This window comes from Oncorhynchus clarkii, chromosome 23 (genome assembly GCF_045791955.1).
Source record: "Oncorhynchus clarkii lewisi isolate Uvic-CL-2024 chromosome 23, UVic_Ocla_1.0, whole genome shotgun sequence".
NCBI classification, from domain to species: domain Eukaryota; kingdom Metazoa; phylum Chordata; class Actinopteri; order Salmoniformes; family Salmonidae; genus Oncorhynchus; species Oncorhynchus clarkii.
Genome location: NC_092169.1, coordinates 60,389,428 through 60,411,985, shown reverse-complemented (window position 1 = coordinate 60,411,985; position 22,558 = coordinate 60,389,428). Strand labels below are relative to the sequence as shown.

The 22,558-nt window shown below is 42.5% G+C and overlaps 1 protein-coding gene across 5 annotated transcripts in view; it reads right to left on the bottom strand.

Annotated features, from left to right (window-relative positions):
• Positions 1-22,558, bottom strand: part of LOC139381182 (alpha-actinin-2-like) — an 84,095-nt gene that overhangs the window by 26,120 nt on the left and 35,417 nt on the right. For all 5 annotated transcript variants that reach the window (XM_071124602.1, XM_071124601.1, XM_071124603.1 and 2 more), the window contains exon 13: positions 251-359. In XM_071124602.1, the coding sequence (XP_070980703.1) occupies positions 251-359 (109 nt within the window). The remainder of the gene's footprint in view (positions 1-250; positions 360-22,558) is intronic.

Sequence of the window (22,558 nt, the reverse complement as noted above, 5' to 3'; positions counted from 1 at the left end):
CCCACTAGCCCCCACCAGAGAACCCAGCCCTGTTCTGTACCTCCCTCCACTAGAAGAACCCAGCCCTATTCTGTACCTCCCCCCACCAGAAGAACCCAGCCCTATCCTGTACCTCCCCCCACTAGCCCTCACCAGAAGAACCCAGCCCTGTTCTGTACCTCCCTCCACTAGCTCCCACCAGAACAACCCAGCCCTATTCTGTACCTCCCCCCACTAGCCCCCACCAGAAGAACCCAGCCCTATTCTGTACCTCCAGGTTCTCCCTCCTCTTCTGGGTGAGGGTTCCCAGCTGGTCCCATTGGTCACAAATGCCCTGGCAGCGCTCGTTGATAGAAGAGGCAGCATGGTAGTCCAGCTCACTGTGGACAGAGAGAGAGGAGGTGAGAGAGAGAGAGGAGAGCAAGAGAGAGAGAGAGAGAGATAGAGAGAGAGAGAGAGAGAGTGTTGTTAAAACACTGTATACAGTGCCTTGCGAAAGTATTCGGCCCCCTTGAACTTTGCGACCTTTTGCCACATTTCAGGCTTCAAACATAAAGATATAAAACTGTATTTTTTTTGTGAAGAATCAACAACAAGTGGGACACAATCATGAAGTGGAACGACATTTATTGGATATTTCAAACTTTTTTAACAAATCAAAAACTGAAAAATTGGGCGTGCAAAATTATTCAGCCCCTTTACTTTCAGTGCAGCAAACTCTCTCCAGAAGTTCAGTGAGGATCTCTGAATGATCCAATGTTGACCTAAATGACTAATGATGATAAATACAATCCACCTGTGTGTAATCAAGTCGCCGTATAAATGCACCTGCACTGTGATAGTCTCAGAGGTCCGTTAAAAGCGCAGAGAGCATCATGAAGAACAAGGAACACACCAGGCAGGTCCGTGATACTGTTGTGAAGAAGTTTAAAGCCGGATTTGGATACAAAAAGATTTCCCAAGCTTTAAACATCCCAAGGAGCACTGTGCAAGCGATAATATTGAAATGGAAGGAGTATCAGACCACTGCAAATCTACCAAGACCTGGCCGTCCCTCTAAACTTTCAGCTCATACAAGGAGAAGACTGATCAGAGATGCAGCCAAGAGGCCCATGATCACTCTGGATGAACTGCAGAGATCTACAGCTGAGGTGGGAGACTCTGTCCATAGGACAACAATCAGTCGTATATTGCACAAATCTGGCCTTTATGGAAGAGTGGCAAGAAGAAAGCCATTTCTTAAAGATATCCATAAAAAGTGTCGTTTAAAGTTTGCCACAAGCCACCTGGGAGACACACCAAACATGTGGAAGAAGGTGCTCTGGTCAGATGAAACCAAAATTGAACTTTTTGGCAACAATGCAAAACGTTATGTTTGGCGTAAAAGCAACACAGCTCATCACACCATCCCCACTGTCAAACATGGTGGTGGCAGCATCATGGTTTGGGCCTGCTTTTCTTCAGCAGGGACAGGGAAGATGGTTAAAATTGATGGGAAGATGGATGGAGCCAAATACAGGACCATTCTGGAAGAAAACCTGATGGAGTCTGCAAAAGACCTGAGACTGGGACGGAGATTTGTCTTCCAACAAGACAATGATCCAAAACATAAAGCAAAATCTACAATGGAATGGTTCAAAAATAAACATATCCAGGTGTTAGAATGGCCAAGTCAAAGTCCAGACCTGAATCCAATCGAGAATCTGTGGAAAGAACTGAAAACTGCTGTTCACAAATGCTCTCCATCCAACCTCACTGAGCTCGAGCTGTTTTGCAAGGAGGAATGGGAAAAAATGTCAGTCTCTCGATGTGCAAAACTGATAGAGACATACCCCAAGCGACTTACAGCTGTAATCGCAGCAAAAGGTGGCGCTACAAAGTATTTAACTTAAGGGGGCTGAATAATTTTGCACGCCCAATTTTTCAGTTTTTGATTTGTTAAAAAAGTTTGAAATATCCAATAAATGTCGTTCCACTTCATGATTGTGTCCCACTTGTTGTTGATTCTTCACAAAAAAATACAGTTTTATATCTTTTTGTTTGAAGCCTGAAATGTGGCAAAAGGTCGCAAAGTTCAAGGGGGCCAAATACTTTCGCAAGGCACTGTATAATATGACATTTGTAATGTCTTTACTGTTTTGAAACCTCTGTATGTGTAATGTTTACTGTTAATTTTTGTTGTTTTTCACTTTATATATTCACTTTGTATGTTGTCTACCTCACTTGCTTTGGCAATGTTAACACATGTTTCCCATGCCAATAAAGCCCTTGAATTGAATTGAATTGAATTGAGAGAGGGAGAGAGAGACACAGAAAGAGACAGAGAGAGAGAGGGAGAGAGGGAGAGGGAGACAGAGAGGGAGAGGGAGACAGAGAGAGTGTCATGTATTGTCATATTATGTCTTGTTCCTGTTCTTTCTCTTCACTCTGTCTCCCTCTGCTGGTCGTATTAGGTTACCTTCTCTTCCTCTCCTTCCCCCAGCTGTTCCTCATCTTCTCTAACTACCTCGTTCATCCTTTTCCCACCTGTTCCCTTTTTTCCCTCTGATTAGGTCTCTATTTCTCTCTCTGTTCCTGCTTCTGTCTTTGTCAGATTCTCGTTTGAGTTTCTCATGCCAGAACCAAACTATCGTCTCGTTTGCTTCACCATTGTCCTGTCCTGTCGGAATCTGCCTGTTCATCTGATGCTACGTGTGATCAGGTACCTCTGTCCTCTACGACCCGCGCCTACCCAGAGAGACCAGCAGTCTGTCGCCACTAACCCAGCTATTCTCCTCTGCTGCTAGAAGGAGACTCTAACCCAGCTATTCTCCTCTGCTGCTAGAAGGGGAACTCTTCTGTGATTCAGAAGGACTTTATGTTTCATTTGTCGCAATCTCTGCGGGTTGTTTATTTTGACATTAAAGGACTCTGTTTTTGTTAAACCGCTTTTGGGTCCTCACTCACGTGCATAACAGAGAGAGAGGGAGAGGGAGACAGAGAGAGAGAGAGAGAGGGAGACAGAGAGAGAGAGAGAGAGACAGAGCTCTCTGGTCAAAAGTCGTGCACTATATAGGGAATAGGGTGCCATTTGGAGCCACAGTTTTATGAGAAAAAAGATATTTGAAAATTACAGCAATTTCAGTTAACTTGAGTAGCCTGAGCAGTCCCCTGACCTCATCAAGAGGGAGTGTATATAACTAATAGTGACCTCTGCCATAGTGAGTCCTCCACTACACTAATACTAATAGTATAAACATAAATAAACACTACAATTCCATTCTTATATTTCCTAACTCTCCCCTCGCCAGAAGTATCCCAGAGAAACCTGTTCCCAGAGAAACCTGTTCCTGAATATCCCTCTCTCCAGAAGTATCCCAGGGAAACCTGTTCCTGACTCTGCTCTCTCCTCTCTACAGAAGTATCCCAGAGAAACCTATTCCCGACTCTCCTCTCCAGAAGTATCCCAGAGTAACTTGTTCCTGACTCTATCTCCCTCTCCAGAAGTATCCCAGAGAAACCTTTTCCTAACTCTCCTCTCTCCAGAACTATCCCAGAGAAACCTGTTCCCGACTCTCCTCTCTCCAGAAGTATCCCAGAGAAACCTGTTCCTGACTCTCCTCTCTCCAGAAGTATCCCAGAGAAACCTGTTCCTAACTCTCCTCTCTCCAGAAGTATCCCAGAGAAACCTGTTCCTAACTCTCCTCTCTCCAGAAGTATCCCAGAGAAACCTGTTCCTAACTCTCCTCTCTCCAGAAGTATCCCAGAGAAACCTGTTCCTGACTCTTCTCTCTCCAGAAGTATCCCAGAGAAACCTGTTCCTAACTCTCCTCTCTCCAGAAGTATCCCAGAGAAACCTGTTCCTGACTCTCCTATCCCTCTCTCCAGAAGTATCGCAGAGAAACCTGTTCCCAGAGAAACCTGTTCCTGACTCTCCTCTCTCCCTCTCTCCAGAAGTATCGCAGAGAAACCTGTTCCCAGAGAAACCTGTTCCTAACTCTCCTATCCCTCTCTCCAGAAGTATCCCAGAGAAACCTGTTCCCAGACAAACCTGTTCCTAACTCTCCCATCCCTCTCTCCAGAAGTATCCCAGAGAAACCTGTTTCTAACTCTCCTCTCTCCAGAAGTATCCCAGAGAAACCTGTTCCTGACTCTCCTCTCTCCAGAAGTATCCCAGAGAAACCTGTTCCTGACTCTCCCATCTCCCTCTCCAGAAGTATCCCAGAGAAACCTGTTCCTGACTCTCCTCTCTCCAGAAGTATCCCAGACAAACCTGTTCTTAACTCTCCCATCTCCCTCTCCAGAAGTATCCCAGAGAAACCTGTTCCTAACTCTCCTCTCTCCAGAAGTATCTCAGAGAAACCTGTTCCTAACTCTCCTCTCTCCAGAAGTATCCCAGAGAAACCTGTTCCTAACTCTCCTCTCTCCAGAAGTTTCCCAGAGAAACCTGTTCCTAACTCTCCTCTCTCCAGAAGTATCTCAGAGAAACCTATTCCTAACTCTCCTCTCTCCAGAAGTATCTCAGAGAAACCTGTTCCTAACTCTCCTCTCTCCAGAAGTTTCCCAGAGAAACTTGTTCTTAACTCTCCTCTCTCCAGAAGTATCTCAGAGAAACCTTTTCCTAACTCTCCTCTCTCCAGAAGTATCTCAGAGAAACCTGTTCCTAACTCTCCTCTCTCCAGAAGTATCCCAGAGAAACCTGTTCCTAACTCTCCTCTCTCCAGAAGTATCCCAGAGAAACCTGTTCCTAACTCTCCTCTCTCCAGAAGTATCCCAGAGAAACCTGTTCCTAACTCTCCTCTCTCCAGAAGTATCTCAGAGAAACCTGTTCCTAACTCTCCTCTCTCCAGAAGTATCCCAGAGAAACCTGTTCCTAACTCTCCTCTCTCCAGAAGTTTCCCAGAGAAACCTGTTCCTAACTCTCCTCTCTCCAGAAGTATCTCAGAGAAACCTGTTCCTAACTCTCCTCTCTCCAGAAGTATCTCAGAGAAACCTGTTCCTAACTCTCCTCTCTCCAGAAGTTTCCCAGAGAAACGTGTTCCTAACTCTCCTCTCTCCAGAAGTATCTCAGAGAAACCTGTTCCTAACTCTCCTCTCTCCAGAAGTATCTCAGAGAAACCTGTTCCTAACTCTCCTCTCTCCAGAAGTATCCCAGAGAAACCTGTTCCTAACTCTCCTCTCTCCAGAAGTATCCCAGAGAAACCTGTTCCTAACTCTCCTCTCTCCAGAAGTATCCCAGAGAAACCTGTTCCTAACTCTCCTCTCTCCAGAAGTATCTCAGAGAAACCTGTTCCTAACTCTCCTCTCTCCAGAAGTATCCCAGAGAAACCTGTTCCTAACTCTGCTCTCTCCAGAAGTTTCCCAGAGAAACCTGTTCCTAACTCTCCTCTCTCCAGAAGTATCTCAGAGAAACCTGTTCCTAACTCTCCTCTCTCCAGAAGTATCTCAGAGAAACCTGTTCCTAACTCTCCTCTCTCCAGAAGTTTCCCAGAGAAACTCGTTCCTAACTCTCCTCTCTCCAGAAGTATCTCAGAGAAACCTGTTCCTAACTCTCCTCTCTCCAGAAGTATCCCAGAGAAACCTGTTCCTAACTCTCCTCTCTCCAGAAGTATCCCAGAGAAACCTGTTCCTAACTCTCCTCTCTCCAGAAGTATCCCAGAGAAACCTGTTCCTAACTCTCCTCTCTCCAGAGGTATTCCAGAGAAACCTGGTTCGTTGTTCAATAATGAATGCAACGGAAAACTTTCTTAAACATTTTGCAACAGAATAAAGAGGTGAAAATGTACTTTGTCATTGGACAGCTCAAAGTAGTTTATTCTGTTTGGTGCCTAATAAACATGACCCAGGAACATTGCAGGTGGGCTGACAGAGAACCTCAAGGTGACCCGTGTCATTGTGTTCCCGGCCCAGACCCACCCAGGCAGTAACTGGATATCGCTGATGGGGAATAGTGCAAACAGAACTCACCAGGGGGACAACTGAGAGACAGTGTGTGTGTGTGTGTGTGTGTGTTAGAGTGCGTGCGTGCGTGCGTGCGTCTGTGTGTGTGTGTGTCAGTTCACTGCCATGTATCTGAGTCATGGGTCATAGCTGTTTATCTTATCCGGTGTCTAACAGCCAATGGGATCACAGCATGTCAGAAGGTGAAAGGTCATCCCTTCGTTAGTACTGCAGAAGAACTAACAGTGTTATCTCAGTCAATATTAACCTTCTGCTGGGGAATCTCCTCTCGAACAGGCTTGCAACAGAGCCTGTGGAAAATCCCATTTACGTTTGTACAAATTTACCAACAGCATAACAGAAAAGTAGGACTTTAGATGTCACTACTGATTACTGACAACGTGTATTTTAAAGGGAACACTTCAGATTTAATTTAGATGATTTTTAGTAAAAAGTGATGCCTTATGTAATGATGTGTTGGAGGAGCCAGGACGAATAGCAAGAGTATCAGTGGAAAGAACGCAGCCGACACACGTGGTGACAGGAGACTGCTCTGGTCTGATGACATCACAGTCCTTCAACTGTGACACGTGAAGAACACAGGTTGGACCGCGTTCTAGAACAGTGGCTGTCCAATAATAGCAAAGTGAATATATACACTGCTCAAAAGAATAAAGGGAACACTAAAATAACACATCCTAGATCTGAATGAATGAAATATTCTTATTAAATACTTTTTTCTTTACATAGTTGAATGTGCTGACAACAAAATCACACAAAAATGATCAGTGGAGATCAAATTTATCAACCCATGGAGGTCTGGATTTGGAGTTGCACTCAAAATTAAAGTGGAAAACCACACTACAGGCTGATCCAACTTTGATGTAATGTCCTTAAAACAAGTCCAAATGAGGCTCAGTAGTGTGTGTGGCCTCCACGTGCCTGTATGACCTCCCTACAACGCCTGGGCATGTTCCTGATGAGGTGGCGGATGGTCTCCTGAGGGATCTCCTCCCAGACCTGGACCAAAGCATCCGCCAACTCCTGGACAGTCTGTGGTGCAACGTGGCGTTGGTGGATGGAGCGAGACATGATGTCCCAGATGTGCTCAATTGGATTCAGGTCTGGGGAACGGGCGGGCCAGTCCATAGCATCAATGCCTTCCTCTTGCAGGAACTGCTGACACACTCCAGCCACATGAGGTCTAGCATTGTCTTGCATTAGGAGGAACCCAGGGCCAACCGCACCAGCATATGGTCTCACAAGGGGTCTGAGGATCTCATCTCGGTACCTAATGGCAGTCAGGCTACCTCTGGCGAGCACATGGACGGCTGTGCGGCCCCCCAAAGAAATGCCACCCCACACCATGACTGACCCACCACCCAACCGGTCATGCTGGAGGATGTTGCAGACTCCAGACTCTGTCACGTCTGTCACATGTGCTCAGTGTGAACCTGCTTTCATCTGTGAAGAGCACAGGGCGCCAGTGGCGAATTTGCCAATCTTGGTGTTCTCTGGCAAATGCCAAACGTTCTGCACGGTGTTGGGCTGTAAGCACAACCCCCACCTGTGGACGTCGGGCCCTCATACCACCCTCATGGAGTCTGTTTCTGACCGTTTGAGCAGACACATGCACATTTATGGCCTGCTGGAGGTCATTTTACAGGGCTCTGGCAGTGCTCCTCCTGCTCCTCCTTGCACAAAGGCGGAGGTAGCAGTCCTGCTGCTGGGTTGTTGCACTCCTACGGCCTCCTCCACGTCTCCTGATGTACTGGCCTGTCTCCTGGTAGCGCCTCCATACTCTGGACACTACGTTGACAGACACAGCAAACCTTCTTGCCACAGCTTGCATTGATGTGCCATCCTTGAAGAGCTGCACTACCTGAGCCACCTGTGTGGTTGTAGACCCCGTCTCATGCTACCACTAGAGTGAAAGCACCGCCAGCATTCAAAAGTGACCAAAACATCAGCCAAGAAGCATAGGAACTGAGAAGTGGTCTGTGGTCACCACCTGCAGAACCACTCCTTTATTGGGGGTGTCTTGCTAATTGCTTATAATTTCCACCTGTTGTCTATTCCATTTGCACAACAGCATGTGAAATTTATTATCAATCAGTATTGCTTCCTAAGTGGACAGTCTGATTTCACAGAAGTGTGATTGACTTGGAGTTACATTGTGTTGTTTAAGTATTCCCTTTATTTTTTTGAGCAGTGTATATATATATATACAGGCTGGCAGGAAGGGGACTGGAGAGAGAGAGAGGTGAATATATACAGGAGACTGGAGAGAGAGAGAGAGAGAGAGAGAGAGAGAGAGAGGTGAAAATATACTGGAGACTGGCGAGAGAGAGAGAGAGAGAGAGGTGAATATATACTGGAGACTGGAGAGAGAGAGAGATGAATATATACAGGAGACTGGAGAGAGAGAGGTGGATATATACAGGAGACTGGAGAGAGAGAGATGTGAATATATACAGGAGACTGGAGAGAGAGAGAGAGAGAGAGAGAGAGAGAGAGGTGAATATATACAGGAGACTGGAGAGAGAGAGAGAGAGAGGTGAAAATATACTGGAGACTGGAGAGAGAGAGAGAGAGAGAGAGAGGTGAATATATACTGGAGACTGGAGAGAGAGAGAGGTGAATATATACAGGAGACTGGAGAGAGAGAGGTGAATATATACAGGAGACTGGAGAGAGAGAGATGTGAATATATACAGGAGACTGGAGAGAGAGGTGAATATATACAGGAGACTGGAGAGAGAGAGAGAGAGAGAGAGAGAGAGGGGTGAATATATACAGGAGACTGGAGAGAGAGAGAGGTGAATATATACAGGAGACTGGAGAGAGAGAGAGGTGAATATATACAGGAGACTGGAGAGAGAGAGGTGAATATATACAGGAGACTGGAGAGAGAGAGAGGTGAATATATACAGGAGACTGGAGAGAGAGAGAGAGAGAGAGAGGTGAATATATACTGGAGACTGGAGAGAGAGAGAGAGAGAGGTGAATATATACTGGAGACTGGAGAGAGAGAGAGAGAGAGGTGAATATATACAGGAGACTGGAGAGAGAGGTGAATATATACAGGAGACTGGAGAGAGAGAGAGAGAGAGGTGAATATATACAGGAGACTAGAGAGAGAGAGAGAGAGGTGAATATATACAGGAGACTGGAGAGAGAGGTGAATATATACAGGAGACTAGAGAGAGAGAGAGAGAGGTGAATATATACAGGAGACTGGAGAGAGAGGTGAATATATACAGGAGACTGGAGAGAGAGAGAGGTGAATATATACAGGAGACTGGAAAGAGAGAGAGAGAGAGGTGAATATATACAGGAGACTGGAGAGAGAGGTGAATATATACAGGAGACTGGAGAGAGAGAGGTGAATATATACAGGAGACTGGAGAGAGAGAGATGTGAATATATACAGGAGACTGGAGAGAGAGGTGAATATATACAGGAGACTGGAGAGAGAGGTGAATATATACAGGAGACTGGAGAGAGAGGTGAATATATACAGGAGACTGGAGAGAGAGAGAGAGAGAGAGAGAGAGAGAGGTTAATATATACAAGAGACTGGAGAGAGAGAGAGATGTGTATATATACAGGCGACTGGAGAGAGAGAGAGATGTGAATATTTACAGGAGACTGGAGAGAGAGAGGTGAATATATACAGGAGACTGGAGAGAGAGAGAGAGAGAGAGAGAGAGAGAGAGAGGTTAATATATACAAGAGACTGGAGAGAGAGAGAGATGTGAATATATACAGGAGACTGGAGAGAGAGAGAGGTGAATATATACAGGAGACTGGAGAGAGAGAGAGAGAGAGAGAGAGAGAGAGAGAGGTTAATATATACAAGAGACTGGAGAGAGAGAGAGATGTGAATATATACAGGAGACTGGAGAGAGAGATGTGAGAATATACAGGAGACTGGAGAGAGAGAGGTGAATATATACTGGAGACTGGAGAGAGAGAGAGAGAGAGGTGAATACATACAGGAGACTGGAGAGAGAGAGAGAGGTGAATATATACAGGAGACTGGAGAGAGAGAGAGGTGAATATATACAGGAGACTGGGGAGAGAGAGAGGTGAATATATACAGGAGACTGGGGAGAGAGAGAGGTGAATATATACAGGAGACTGGAGAGAGAGAGAGAGAGAGGTGAATACATACAGGAGACTGGAGAGAGAGAGAGAGGTGAATATATACAGGAGACTGGAGAGAGAGAGAGGTGAATATATACAGGAGACTGGGGAGAGAGAGAGGTGAATATATACAGGAGACTGGGGAGAGAGAGAGGTGAATATATACAGGAGACTGGAGAGAGAGAGAGGTGAATATATACAGGAGACTGGAGAGAGAGAGAGAGATGTGAATATATACAGGAAACTGGAGAGAGAGAGAGAGAGAGAGAGAGAGAGGTGAATATATACAGGAGACTGGAGAGAGAGGTGAATATATACAGGAGACTGGAGAGAGAGAGAGGTGAATATATACAGGAGACTGGAGAGAGAGAGAGGTGAATATATACAGGAGACTGGGGAGAGAGAGAGGTGAATATATACAGGAGACTGGAGAGAGAGAGAGGTGAATATATACAGGAGACTGGGGAGAGAGAGAGGTGAATATATACAGGAGACTGGAGAGAGAGAGGTGAATATATACAGGAGACTGGAGAGAGAGAGAGAGATGTGAATATATACAGGAAACTGGAGAGAGAGAGAGAGAGAGAGAGAGAGGTGAATATATACAGGAGACTGGAGAGAGAGGTGAATATATACAGGAGACTGGAGAGAGAGGTGAATATATACAGGAGACTGGAGAGAGAGAGAGGTGAATATATACAGGAGACTGGAGAGAGAGAGAGGTGAATATATACAGGAGACTGGGGAGAGAGAGAGGTGAATATATACAGGAGACTGGGGAGAGAGAGAGATGTGAATATATACAGGAGACTGGAGAGAGAGAGAGAGAGGTGAATATATACAGGAGACTGGAGAGAGAGAGAGAGATGTGAATATATACAGGAAACTGGGGAGAGAGAGAGGTGAATATATACAGGAGACTGGAGAGAGAGAGAGGTGAATATATACAGGAGACTGGGGAGAGAGAGAGGTGAATATATACAGGAGACTGGGGAGAGAGAGAGGTGAATATATACAGGAGACTGGAGAGAGAGAGAGGTGAATATATACAGGAGACTGGGGAGAGAGAGAGGTGAATATATACAGGAGACTGGAGAGAGAGAGGTGAATATATACAGGAGACTGGAGAGAGAGAGAGAGAGAGAGAGAGAGAGATGTGAATATATACAGGAAACTGGAGAGAGAGAGAGAGAGAGAGAGAGAGGTGAATATATACAGGAGACTGGAGAGAGAGGTGAATATATACAGGAGACTGGAGAGAGAGAGAGGTGAATATATACAGGAGACTGGAGAGAGAGAGAGGTGAATATATACAGGAGACTGGAGAGAGAGAGAGATGTGAATATATACAGGAGACTGGAGAGAGAGAGAGAGAGGTGAATATATACAGGAGACTGGAGAGAGAGAGATGTGAATATATACAGGAGACTGGAGAGAGAGAGAGATAGGTGAATATATACAGGAGACTGGAGAGAGAGAGAGAGATGTGAATATATACAGGAAACTGGAGAGAGAGAGAGAGAGGTGAATATATACAGGAGACTGGAGAGAGAGAGATGTGAATATATACAGGAGACTGGAGAGAGAGAGTGAATATATACAGGAGACTGGAGAGAGATAGAGGTGAATATATACAGGAGACTGGAGAGAGAGAGAGGTGAATATATACAGGAGACTGGAGAGAGAGAGAGGTGAATATATACAGGAGACTGGAGAGAGAGAGAGATGAATATATACAGGAGACTGGAGAGAGAGAGGTGAATATATACAGGAGACTGGAGAGAGAGAGGTGAATATATACAGGAGACTGGAGAGAGAGAGATGTGAATATATACAGGAGACTGGGGAGAGAGAGAGGTGAATATATACAGGAGACTGGAGAGAGAGGTGAATATATACAGGAGACTGGAGAGAGAGGTGAATATATACAGGAGACTGGAGAGAGAGGTGAATATATACAGGAGACTGGAGAGAGAGAGAGAGAGAGAGAGAGAGAGAGAGAGAGGTTAATATATACAAGAGACTGGAGAGAGAGAGAGATGTGAATATATACAGGAGACTGGAGAGAGAGAGAGATGTGAATATATACAGGAGACTGGAGAGAGAGAGGTGAATATATACAGGAGACTGGAGAGAGAGAGAGAGAGAGAGAGAGAGAGAGAGAGAGGTTAATATATACAAGAGACTGGAGAGAGAGAGAGATGTGAATATATACAGGAGACTGGAGAGAGAGAGAGGTGAATATATACAGGAGACTGGAGAGAGAGAGAGAGAGAGAGAGAGGTTAATATATACAAGAGACTGGAGAGAGAGAGAGATGTGAATATATACAGGAGACTGGAGAGAGAGAGGTGAATATATACAGGAGACTGGAGAGAGAGAGAGGTGAATATATACAGGAGACTGGAGAGAGAGAGAGAGAGAGAGAGAGAGGTTAATATATACTGGAGACTGGAGAGAGAGAGAGAGAGAGGTGAATACATACAGGAGACTGGAGAGAGAGAGAGAGAGGTGAATATATACAGGAGACTGGAGAGAGAGAGAGGTGAATATATACAGGAGACTGGGGAGAGAGAGAGGTGAATATATACAGGAGACTGGGGAGAGAGAGAGGTGAATATATACAGGAGACTGGAGAGAGAGAGAGAGATGTGAATATATACAGGAAACTGGAGAGAGAGAGAGAGAGAGAGAGAGAGAGAGGTGAATATATACAGGAGACTGGAGAGAGAGGTGAATATATACAGGAGACTGGAGAGAGAGAGAGGTGAATATATACAGGAGACTGGAGAGAGAGAGAGGTGAATATATACAGGAGACTGGGGAGAGAGAGAGGTGAATATATACAGGAGACTGGAGAGAGAGAGGTGAATATATACAGGAGACTGGAGAGAGAGAGAGAGATGTGAATATATACAGGAAACTGGAGAGAGAGAGGTGAATATATACAGGAGACTGGAGAGAGAGGTGAATATATACAGGAGACTGGAGAGAGAGAGAGGTGAATATATAGAGGAGACTGGAGAGAGAGAGAGGTGAATATATACAGGAGACTGGGGAGAGAGAGAGGTGAATATATACAGGAGACTGGGGAGAGAGAGAGATGTGAATATATACAGGAGACTGGAGAGAGAGGTGAATATATACAGGAGACTGGAGAGAGAGAGAGGTGAATATATAGAGGAGACTGGAGAGAGAGAGAGGTGAATATATACAGGAGACTGGGGAGAGAGAGAGGTGAATATATACAGGAGACTGGGGAGAGAGAGAGATGTGAATATATACAGGAGACTGGAGAGAGAGAGAGAGAGAGAGGTGAATATATACAGGAGACTGGAGAGAGAGAGAGGTGAATATATACAGGAGACTGGAGAGAGAGAGGTGAATATATACAGGAGACTGGGGAGAGAGAGAGAGGTGAATATATACAGGAGACTGGAGAGAGAGAGAGGTGAATATATACAGGAGACTGGGGAGAGAGAGAGGTGAATATATACAGGAGACTGGAGAGAGAGAGGTGAATATATACAGGAGACTGGAGAGAGAGAGAGAGATGTGAATATATACAGGAAACTGGAGAGAGAGAGAGAGAGCGAGAGAGAGAGGTGAATATATACAGGAGACTGGAGAGAGAGGTGAATATATACAGGAGACTGGAGAGAGAGAGAGGTGAATATATACAGGAGACTGGAGAGAGAGAGAGAGATGTGAATATATACAGGAAACTGGAGAGAGAGAGAGATGAATATATACAGGAGACTGGAGAGAGAGAGAGAGAGGTGAATATATACAGGAAACTGGAGAGAGAGAGAGAGAGGTGAATATATACAGGAGACTGGAGAGAGAGAGAGGTGAATATATACAGGAGACTGGAGAGAGAGAGATGTGAATATATACAGGAGACTGGAGAGAGAGAGTGAATATATACAGGAGACTGGAGAGAGATAGAGGTGAATATATACAGGAGACTGGAGAGAGAGAGAGGTGAATATATACAGGAGACTGGAGAGAGAGAGAGGTGAATATATACAGGAGACTGGAGAGAGAGAGAGATGAATATATACAGGAGACTGGAGAGAGAGAGGTGAATATATACAGGAGACTGGAGAGAGAGAGGTGAATATATACAGGAGACTGGAGAGAGAGAGATGTGAATATATACAGGAGACTGGAGAGAGAGAGAGGTGAATATATACAGGAGACTGGAGAGAGAGAGAGGTGAATATATACAGGAGACTGGAGAGAGAGAGAGGTGAATATATACAGGAGACTGGAGAGAGAGAGAGAGAGAGAGGTGAATATATACAGGAGACTGGAGAGAGAGAGAGGTGAATATATACAGGAGACTGGAGAGAGAGAGAGAGATGTGAATATATACAGGAGACTGGAGAGAGATAGAGGTGAATATATACAGGAGACTGGAGAGAGAGAGAGGTGAATATATACAGGAGACTGGAGAGAGAGAGAGGTGAATATATACAGGAGACTGGAGAGAGAGAGAGATGAATATATACAGGAGACTGGAGAGAGAGAGGTGAATATATACAGGAGACTGGGGAGAGAGAGAGAGAGGTGAATATATACAGGAGACTGGAGAGAGAGAGAGGTGAATATATACAGGAGACTGGAGAGAGAGAGAGGTGAATATATACAGGAGACTGGAGAGAGAGAGGTGAATATATACAGGAGACTGGAGAGAGAGAGAGGTGAAAATATACAGGAGACTGGAGAGAGAGAGAGGTGAATATATACAGGAGACTGGAAAGAGAGAGAGAGAGAGAGAGAGAGAGAGAGAGGTGAATATATACAGGAGACTGGAGAGAGAGAGAGGTGAATATATACAGGAGACTGGAGAGAGAGAGAGGTGAATATATACAGGAGACTGGAGAGAGAGAGAGGTGAATATATACAGGAGACTGGAGAGAGAGAGAGGTGAATATATACAGGAGACTGGAGAGGTAGAGAGGTGAATATATACAGGAGACTGGAGAGAGAGAGGTGAATATATACAGGAGACTGGGGAGAGAGAGAGGTGAATATATACAGGAGACTGGAGAGAGAGAGAGAGAGAGAGAGGTGAATATATACAGGAGACTGGGGAGAGAGAGAGGTGAATATATACAGGAGACTGGAGAGAGAGAGAGAGAGGTGAATATATACAGGAGACTGGAGAGAGAGGTGAATATATACAGGAGACTGGAGAGAGAGAGAGAGATGTGAATATATACAGGAGACTGGAGAGAGAGGTGAATATATACAGGAAACTGGAGAGAGAGAGAGGTGAATATATACAGGAGACTGGAGAGAGAGAGATGTGAATATATACAGGAGACTGGAGAGAGAGAGAGAGGTGAATATATACAGGAGACTGGAGAGAGAGAGAGGTGAATATATACAGGAAACTGGAGAGAGAGAGATGTGAATATATACAGGAGACTGGAGAGAGAGAGAGGTGAATATATACAGGAGACTGGAGAGAGATGTGAATATATACAGGAAACTGGAGAGAGAGAGAGGTGAATATATACAGGAGACTGGAGAGAGAGAGAGGTGAATATATACAGGAGACTGGAGAGAGAGAGAGGTGAATATATACAGGAGACTGGAGAGAGAGAGAGGTGAATATATACAGGAGACTGGAGAGAGAGAGAGGTTAATATATACAGGAGACTGGAGAGAGAGAGAGGTGAATATATACAGGAGACTGGAGAGAGAGAGGTGAATATATACAGGAGACTGGAGAGAGAGAGAGAGAGAGAGAGGTGAATATATACAGGAGACTGGGGAGAGAGAGAGGTGAATATATACTGGAGACTGGAGAGAGAGAGAGAGAGAGGTGAATATATACAGGAAACTGGAGAGATAGAGAGAGAGGTGAATATATACAGGAGACTGGAGAGAGAGGTGAATATATACAGGAGACTGGAGAGAGAGAGAGGTGAATATATACAGGAGACTGGGGAGAGAGAGAGAGAGGTGAATATATACAGGAAACTGGAGAGAGAGAGAGAGAGAGAGGTGAATATATACAGGAGACTGGAGAGAGAGAGGTGAATATATACAGGAGACTGGAGAGAGAGAGAGGTGAATATATACAGGAAACTGGAGAGAGAGAGTGAATATATACAGGAAACTGGAGAGAGAGAGAGAGAGGTGAATATATACAGGAGACTGGAGAGAGAGGTGAATATATACAGGAGACTGGAGAGAGAGAGAGGTGAATATATACAGGAGACTGGAGAGAGAGAGTGAATATATACAGGAGACTGGAGAGAGAGAGAGAGAGGTGAATATATACAGGAGACTGGGGAGAGAGAGAGAGAGAGAGAGGTGAATATATACAGGAGACTGGAGAGAGAGAGAAGTGAATCATATCTGCCAACCACACACACACACGCAGGCAGGACAATCAGCGCTGTTGCAGAGGGAAACTGGCAGATGCTGTTCAGGGTCATTCAAACCCACATTTAGAACACTGGGCTGTCCTCAACTCAGGGCCACGCTGACCTGTTGTCTGGTTGGTGCTGCTTTACACCAGTTGTCTGGTTGGTGCTGCTTCTAACTTTACACCAGTTGGCTGGTTGGTGCTGCTTCTAACTTTACACCAGTTTACATCAGGGCCACGCTGACCTGTTGGCTGGTTGGTGCTGCTTCTAACTTTACACCAGTTTACATCAGGGCCAAATAGACCTGTTGGCTGGTTGGTGCTGCTTATAACTTTACATCAGTTTACATCAGGGACAAATAGACCTGTGGGCTGGTTGGTGCTGCTTCTAACTTTACACCAGTTTACATCAGGGCCACGCTGACCTGTTGGCTGGTTGGTGCTGCTTCTAACTTTACACCAGTTTACATCAGGGACAAATAGACCTGTTGGCTGGTTGGTGTTGCTTTACACCAGTTTACATCAGGGACAAATAGACCTGTGGGCTGGTTGGTGCTGCTTCTAACTTTAAACCAGTTTACATCAGGGACAAATAGACCCGTGGGCTGGTTTGTGCTGCTTCTAACTTTACACCAGTTTACATCAGGGACAAATAGACCTGTTGGCTGGTTGGTGCTGCTTTACACCAGTTTACATCAGGGACAAATAGACCTGTTGGCTGGTTGGTGCTGCTTCTAACTTTACACCAGTTTACATCAGGGACAAATAGACCTGTTGGCTGGTTGGTGCTGCTTCTAACTTTACACCAGTTTACATCAGGGACAAATAGACCTGTTGGCTGGTTGGTGCTGCTTTACACCAGTTTACATCAGGGACAAATAGACCTGTTGGCTGGTTGGTGCTGCTTTACACCAGTTTACATCAGGGACAAATAGACCTGTTGGCTGGTTGGTGCTGCCTCTAACTTTACACCAGTTGGCTGGTTGGTGCTGCTTAAACTTTACACCAGTTTACATCAGGGCCACGCTGACCTGTTGGCTGGTTGGTGCTGCTTTTAACTGCCTTTAACTTTACACCAGTAAAGGGGACAAATATTTTTTAGAGTGGGTGAACTTTGGCAGCAACAATGAGGATTCTCTGTCTACCAGCAGGTTATAGTCTGTCAGTGGTCTTGTCCAGACTGTCTTTAGCCACTAGAGTCCACACAGTATCTATCAGTATGATAGTATGTCAGTGGTCTTGTCCAGACAGTCTTTAGCCACTAGAGTCCACACAGTATCTACCAGTAGGATAGTCTGTCAGTGGTCTTGTCCAGACAGTCTTTACCCACTAGATGGAGGCCATACATCATCTACCAGTAGGATAGTCTGTCAGTGGTCTTGTCCAGACTGTCTTTAGCCACTATATGGAGGCCATACATCATCTACCAGTAGGATAGTCTGTCAGTGGTCTTGTCCAGACTGTCTTTAGCCACTAGAGTCCACAAAGCATCTACCAGTATGATAGTCTGTCAGTGGTCTTGTCCAGACTGTCTTTGCCCACTAGATGGAGGCCACACAACACAACAGAAGTCCAGACAAGGTAACCAGAGAATCAGCCTGTTCCTAACAACCACAACAACAGTACCTGTCAATCTACTTAACATTAGTACCTACATCAATCTACATAACATTAGTACCTGCAGTACCTACATCAATATACATAACATTAGTACCTACATCAATATACATAACATTAGTACCTACATATATCTACATAACATTAGTACCTACATATATCTACATAACATTAGTACCTACAGTACCTACATCAATCTACATAACATTAGTACCTACATCAATCTACATAACATTAGTACCTACAGTACCTACATCAATCTACATAACATTAGAACCTACATCAATCTACATAACATTAGTACCTACATCAATCTACATAACATTAGAACCTACATCAATCTACATAACATTAGTACCTACATCAATCTACATAACATTAGTACCTACAGTACCTACATCAATCTACATAACATTAGTACCTACAGTACCTACATCATTCTACATAACATTAGTACCTACAGTACCTACATCAATCTACATAACATTAGTACCTACAGTACCTACATCATTCTACATAACATTAGTACCTACATCAATCTACATAACATTAGTACCTACATCATTCTACATAACATTAGTACCTACAGTACCTACATCAATCTACATAACATTAGTACCTACAGTACCTACATCAATCTACATAACATTAGTACCTACATCAATCTACATAACATTAGTACCTACATCAATCTACATAACATTAGTACCTACAGTACCTACATCAATCTACATAACATTAGAACCTACATCAGTCTACATAACATTAGTACCTACAGTACCTATATCAATCTACATAACATTAGAACCTACAGTACCTACATCAATCTACATAACATTAGTACCTACATCAATCTACATAACATTAGTACCTACATCAATCTACATAACATTAGTACCTACATCAATCTACATAACATTAGTACCTACATCAATCTACATAACATTAGTACCTACATCAATCTACATAACATTAGAACCTACAGTACCTACATCAATCTACATAACATTAGTACCTACAGTACCTACATCAATCTACATAACATTAGAACCTACATCAATCTACATAACATTAGTACCTACATCAATCTACATAACATTAGTACCTACATCAATCTACATAACATTAGTACCTACATCAATCTACATAACATTAGTACCTACATCAATCTACATAACATTAGTACCTACATCAATCTACATAACATTAGTACCTACATCAATCTACATAACATTAGTACCTACATCAATCTACATAACATTAGAACCTACAGTACCTACATCAATCTACATAACATTAGTACCTACAGTACCTACATCAATCTACATAACATTAGAACCTACATCAATCTACATAACATTAGTACCTACATCAATCTACATAACATTAGTACCTACATCAATCTACATAACATTAGTACCTACAGTACCTACATCAATCTACATAACATTAGTACCTACAGTACCTACATCATTCTACATAACATTAGTACCTACAGTACCTACATCAATCTACATAACATTAGTACCTACAGTACCTACATCATTCTACATAACATTAGTACCTACATCAATCTACATAACATTAGTACCTACAGTACCTACATCAATCTACATAACATTAGTACCTACATCAATCTACATAACATTAGTACCTACATCAATCTACATAACATTAGTACCTACAGTACCTACATCAATCTACATAACATTAGAACCTACATCAGTCTACATAACATTAGTACCTACAGTACCTATATCAATCTACATAACATTAGAACCTACAGTACCTACATCAATCTACATAACATTAGTACCTACAGTACCTACATCAATCTACATAACATTAGTACCTACATCAATCTACATAACATTAGTACCTACATCAATCTACATAACATTAGTACCTACATCAATCTACATAACATTAGAACCTACAGTACCTACATCAATCTACATAACATTAGAACCTACAGTACCTACATCAATCTACATAACATTAGTACCTACAGTACCTACATCAATCTACATAACATTAGAACCTACAGTACCTACATCAATCTACATAACATTAGTACCTACATCAATCTACATAACATTAGTACCTACATCAATCTACATAACATTAGTACCTACATATATCTACATAACATTAGTACCTACATCAATCTACATAACATTAGAACCTACAGTACCTACATCAATCTACATAACATTAGTACCTACATCAGTCTACATAACATTAGTACCTACATCAATCTACATAACATTAGAACCTACATCAATCTACATAACATTAGTACCTACAGTACCTACATCAATCTACATAACATTAGTACCTACAGTACCTACATCAATCTACATAACATTAGTACCTACATATATCTACATAACATTAGTACCTACAGTACCTACATCAATCTACATAACATTAGAACCTACAGTACCTACATCAATCTACATAACATTAGAACCTACAGTACCTACATCAATCTACATAACATTAGTACCTACAGTACCTACATCAGTCTACATAACATTAGTACCTACAGTACCTACATCAGTCTACATAACATTAGTACCTACAGTACCTACATCAATCTACATAACATTAGAACCTACATCAGTCTACATAACATTAGTACCTACATCAATCTACATAACATTAGAAACTACAGTACCTACATCAATCTACATAACATTAGTACCTACATCAATCTACATAACATTAGTACCTACATCAATCTACATAACATTAGTACCTACATCAATCTACATAACATTAGTACCTACATCAATCTACATAACATTAGTACCTACATCAATCTACATAACATTAGTACCTACATTAATCTACATAACATTAGTACCTACATTAATCTACATAACATTAGTACCTACAGTACCTACATCAATCTACATAACATTAGAACCTACAGTACCTACATCAATCTACATAACATTAGTACCTACAGTACCTACATCAATCTACATAACATTAGAACCTACATCAATCTACATAACATTAGTACCTACAGTACCTACATCAATCTACATAACATTAGAACCTACAGTACCTACATCAATCTACATAACATTAGTACCTACAGTACCTACATCAATCTACATAACATTAGTACCTACAGTACCTACATCAATCTACATAACATTAGTACCTACATCAATCTACATTACATTAGTACCTACATCAATCTACATAACATTAGTACCTACATCAATCTACATAACATTAGTACCTACAGTACCTACATCAATCTACATAACATTAGTACCTACAGTACCTACATCAATCTACATAACATTAGTACCTACATATATCTACATAACATTAGTACCTACATCAATCTACATAACATTAGTACCTACATCAATCTACATAACATTAGTACCTACATCAATCTACATAACATTAGTACCTACAGTACCTACATCAATCTACATAACATTAGTACCTACAGTACCTACATCAATCTACATAACATTAGTACCTACAGTATCTACATCAATCTACATAACATTAGAACCTACAGTACCTACATCAATCTACATAACATTAGTACCTACAGTACCTACATCAATCTACATAACATTAGTACCTACATATATCTACATAACATTAGTACCTACATCAATCTACATAACATTAGTACCTACATCAATCTACATAACATTAGTACCTACATCAATCTACATAACATTAGTACCTACATCAATCTACATAACATTAGTACCTACATCAATCTACATAACATTAGTACCTACAGTACCTACATCAATCTACATAACATTAGTACCTACAGTACCTACATCAATCTACATAACATTAGTACCTACATCAATCTACATAACATTAGTACCTACAGTACCTACATCAATCTACATAACATTAGTACCTACAGTACCTACATCAATCTACATAACATTAGTACCTACAGTACCTACATCAATCTACATAACATTAGTACCTACAGTACCTACATCAATCTACATAACATTAGTACCTACATCAATCTACATAACATTAGTACCTACATCAATCTACATAACATTAGTACCTACATCAATCTACATAACATTAGTACCTACATCAATCTACATAACATTAGAACCTACAGTACCTACATCAATCTACATAACATTAGTACCTACATCAATCTACATAACATTAGTACCTACATCAATCTACATAACATTAGTACCTACATCAATCTACATAACATTAGTACCTACATCAATCTACATAACATTAGTACCTACATCAATCTACATAACATTAGTACCTACAGTACCTACATTAATCTACATAACATTAGTACCTACAGTACCTACATCAATCTACATAACATTAGAACCTACATCAATCTACATAACATTAGTACCTACAGTACCTACATCAATCTACATAACATTAGTACCTACAGTACCTACATCAATCTACATAACATTAGTACCTACAGTACCTACATCAATCTACATAACATTAGAACCT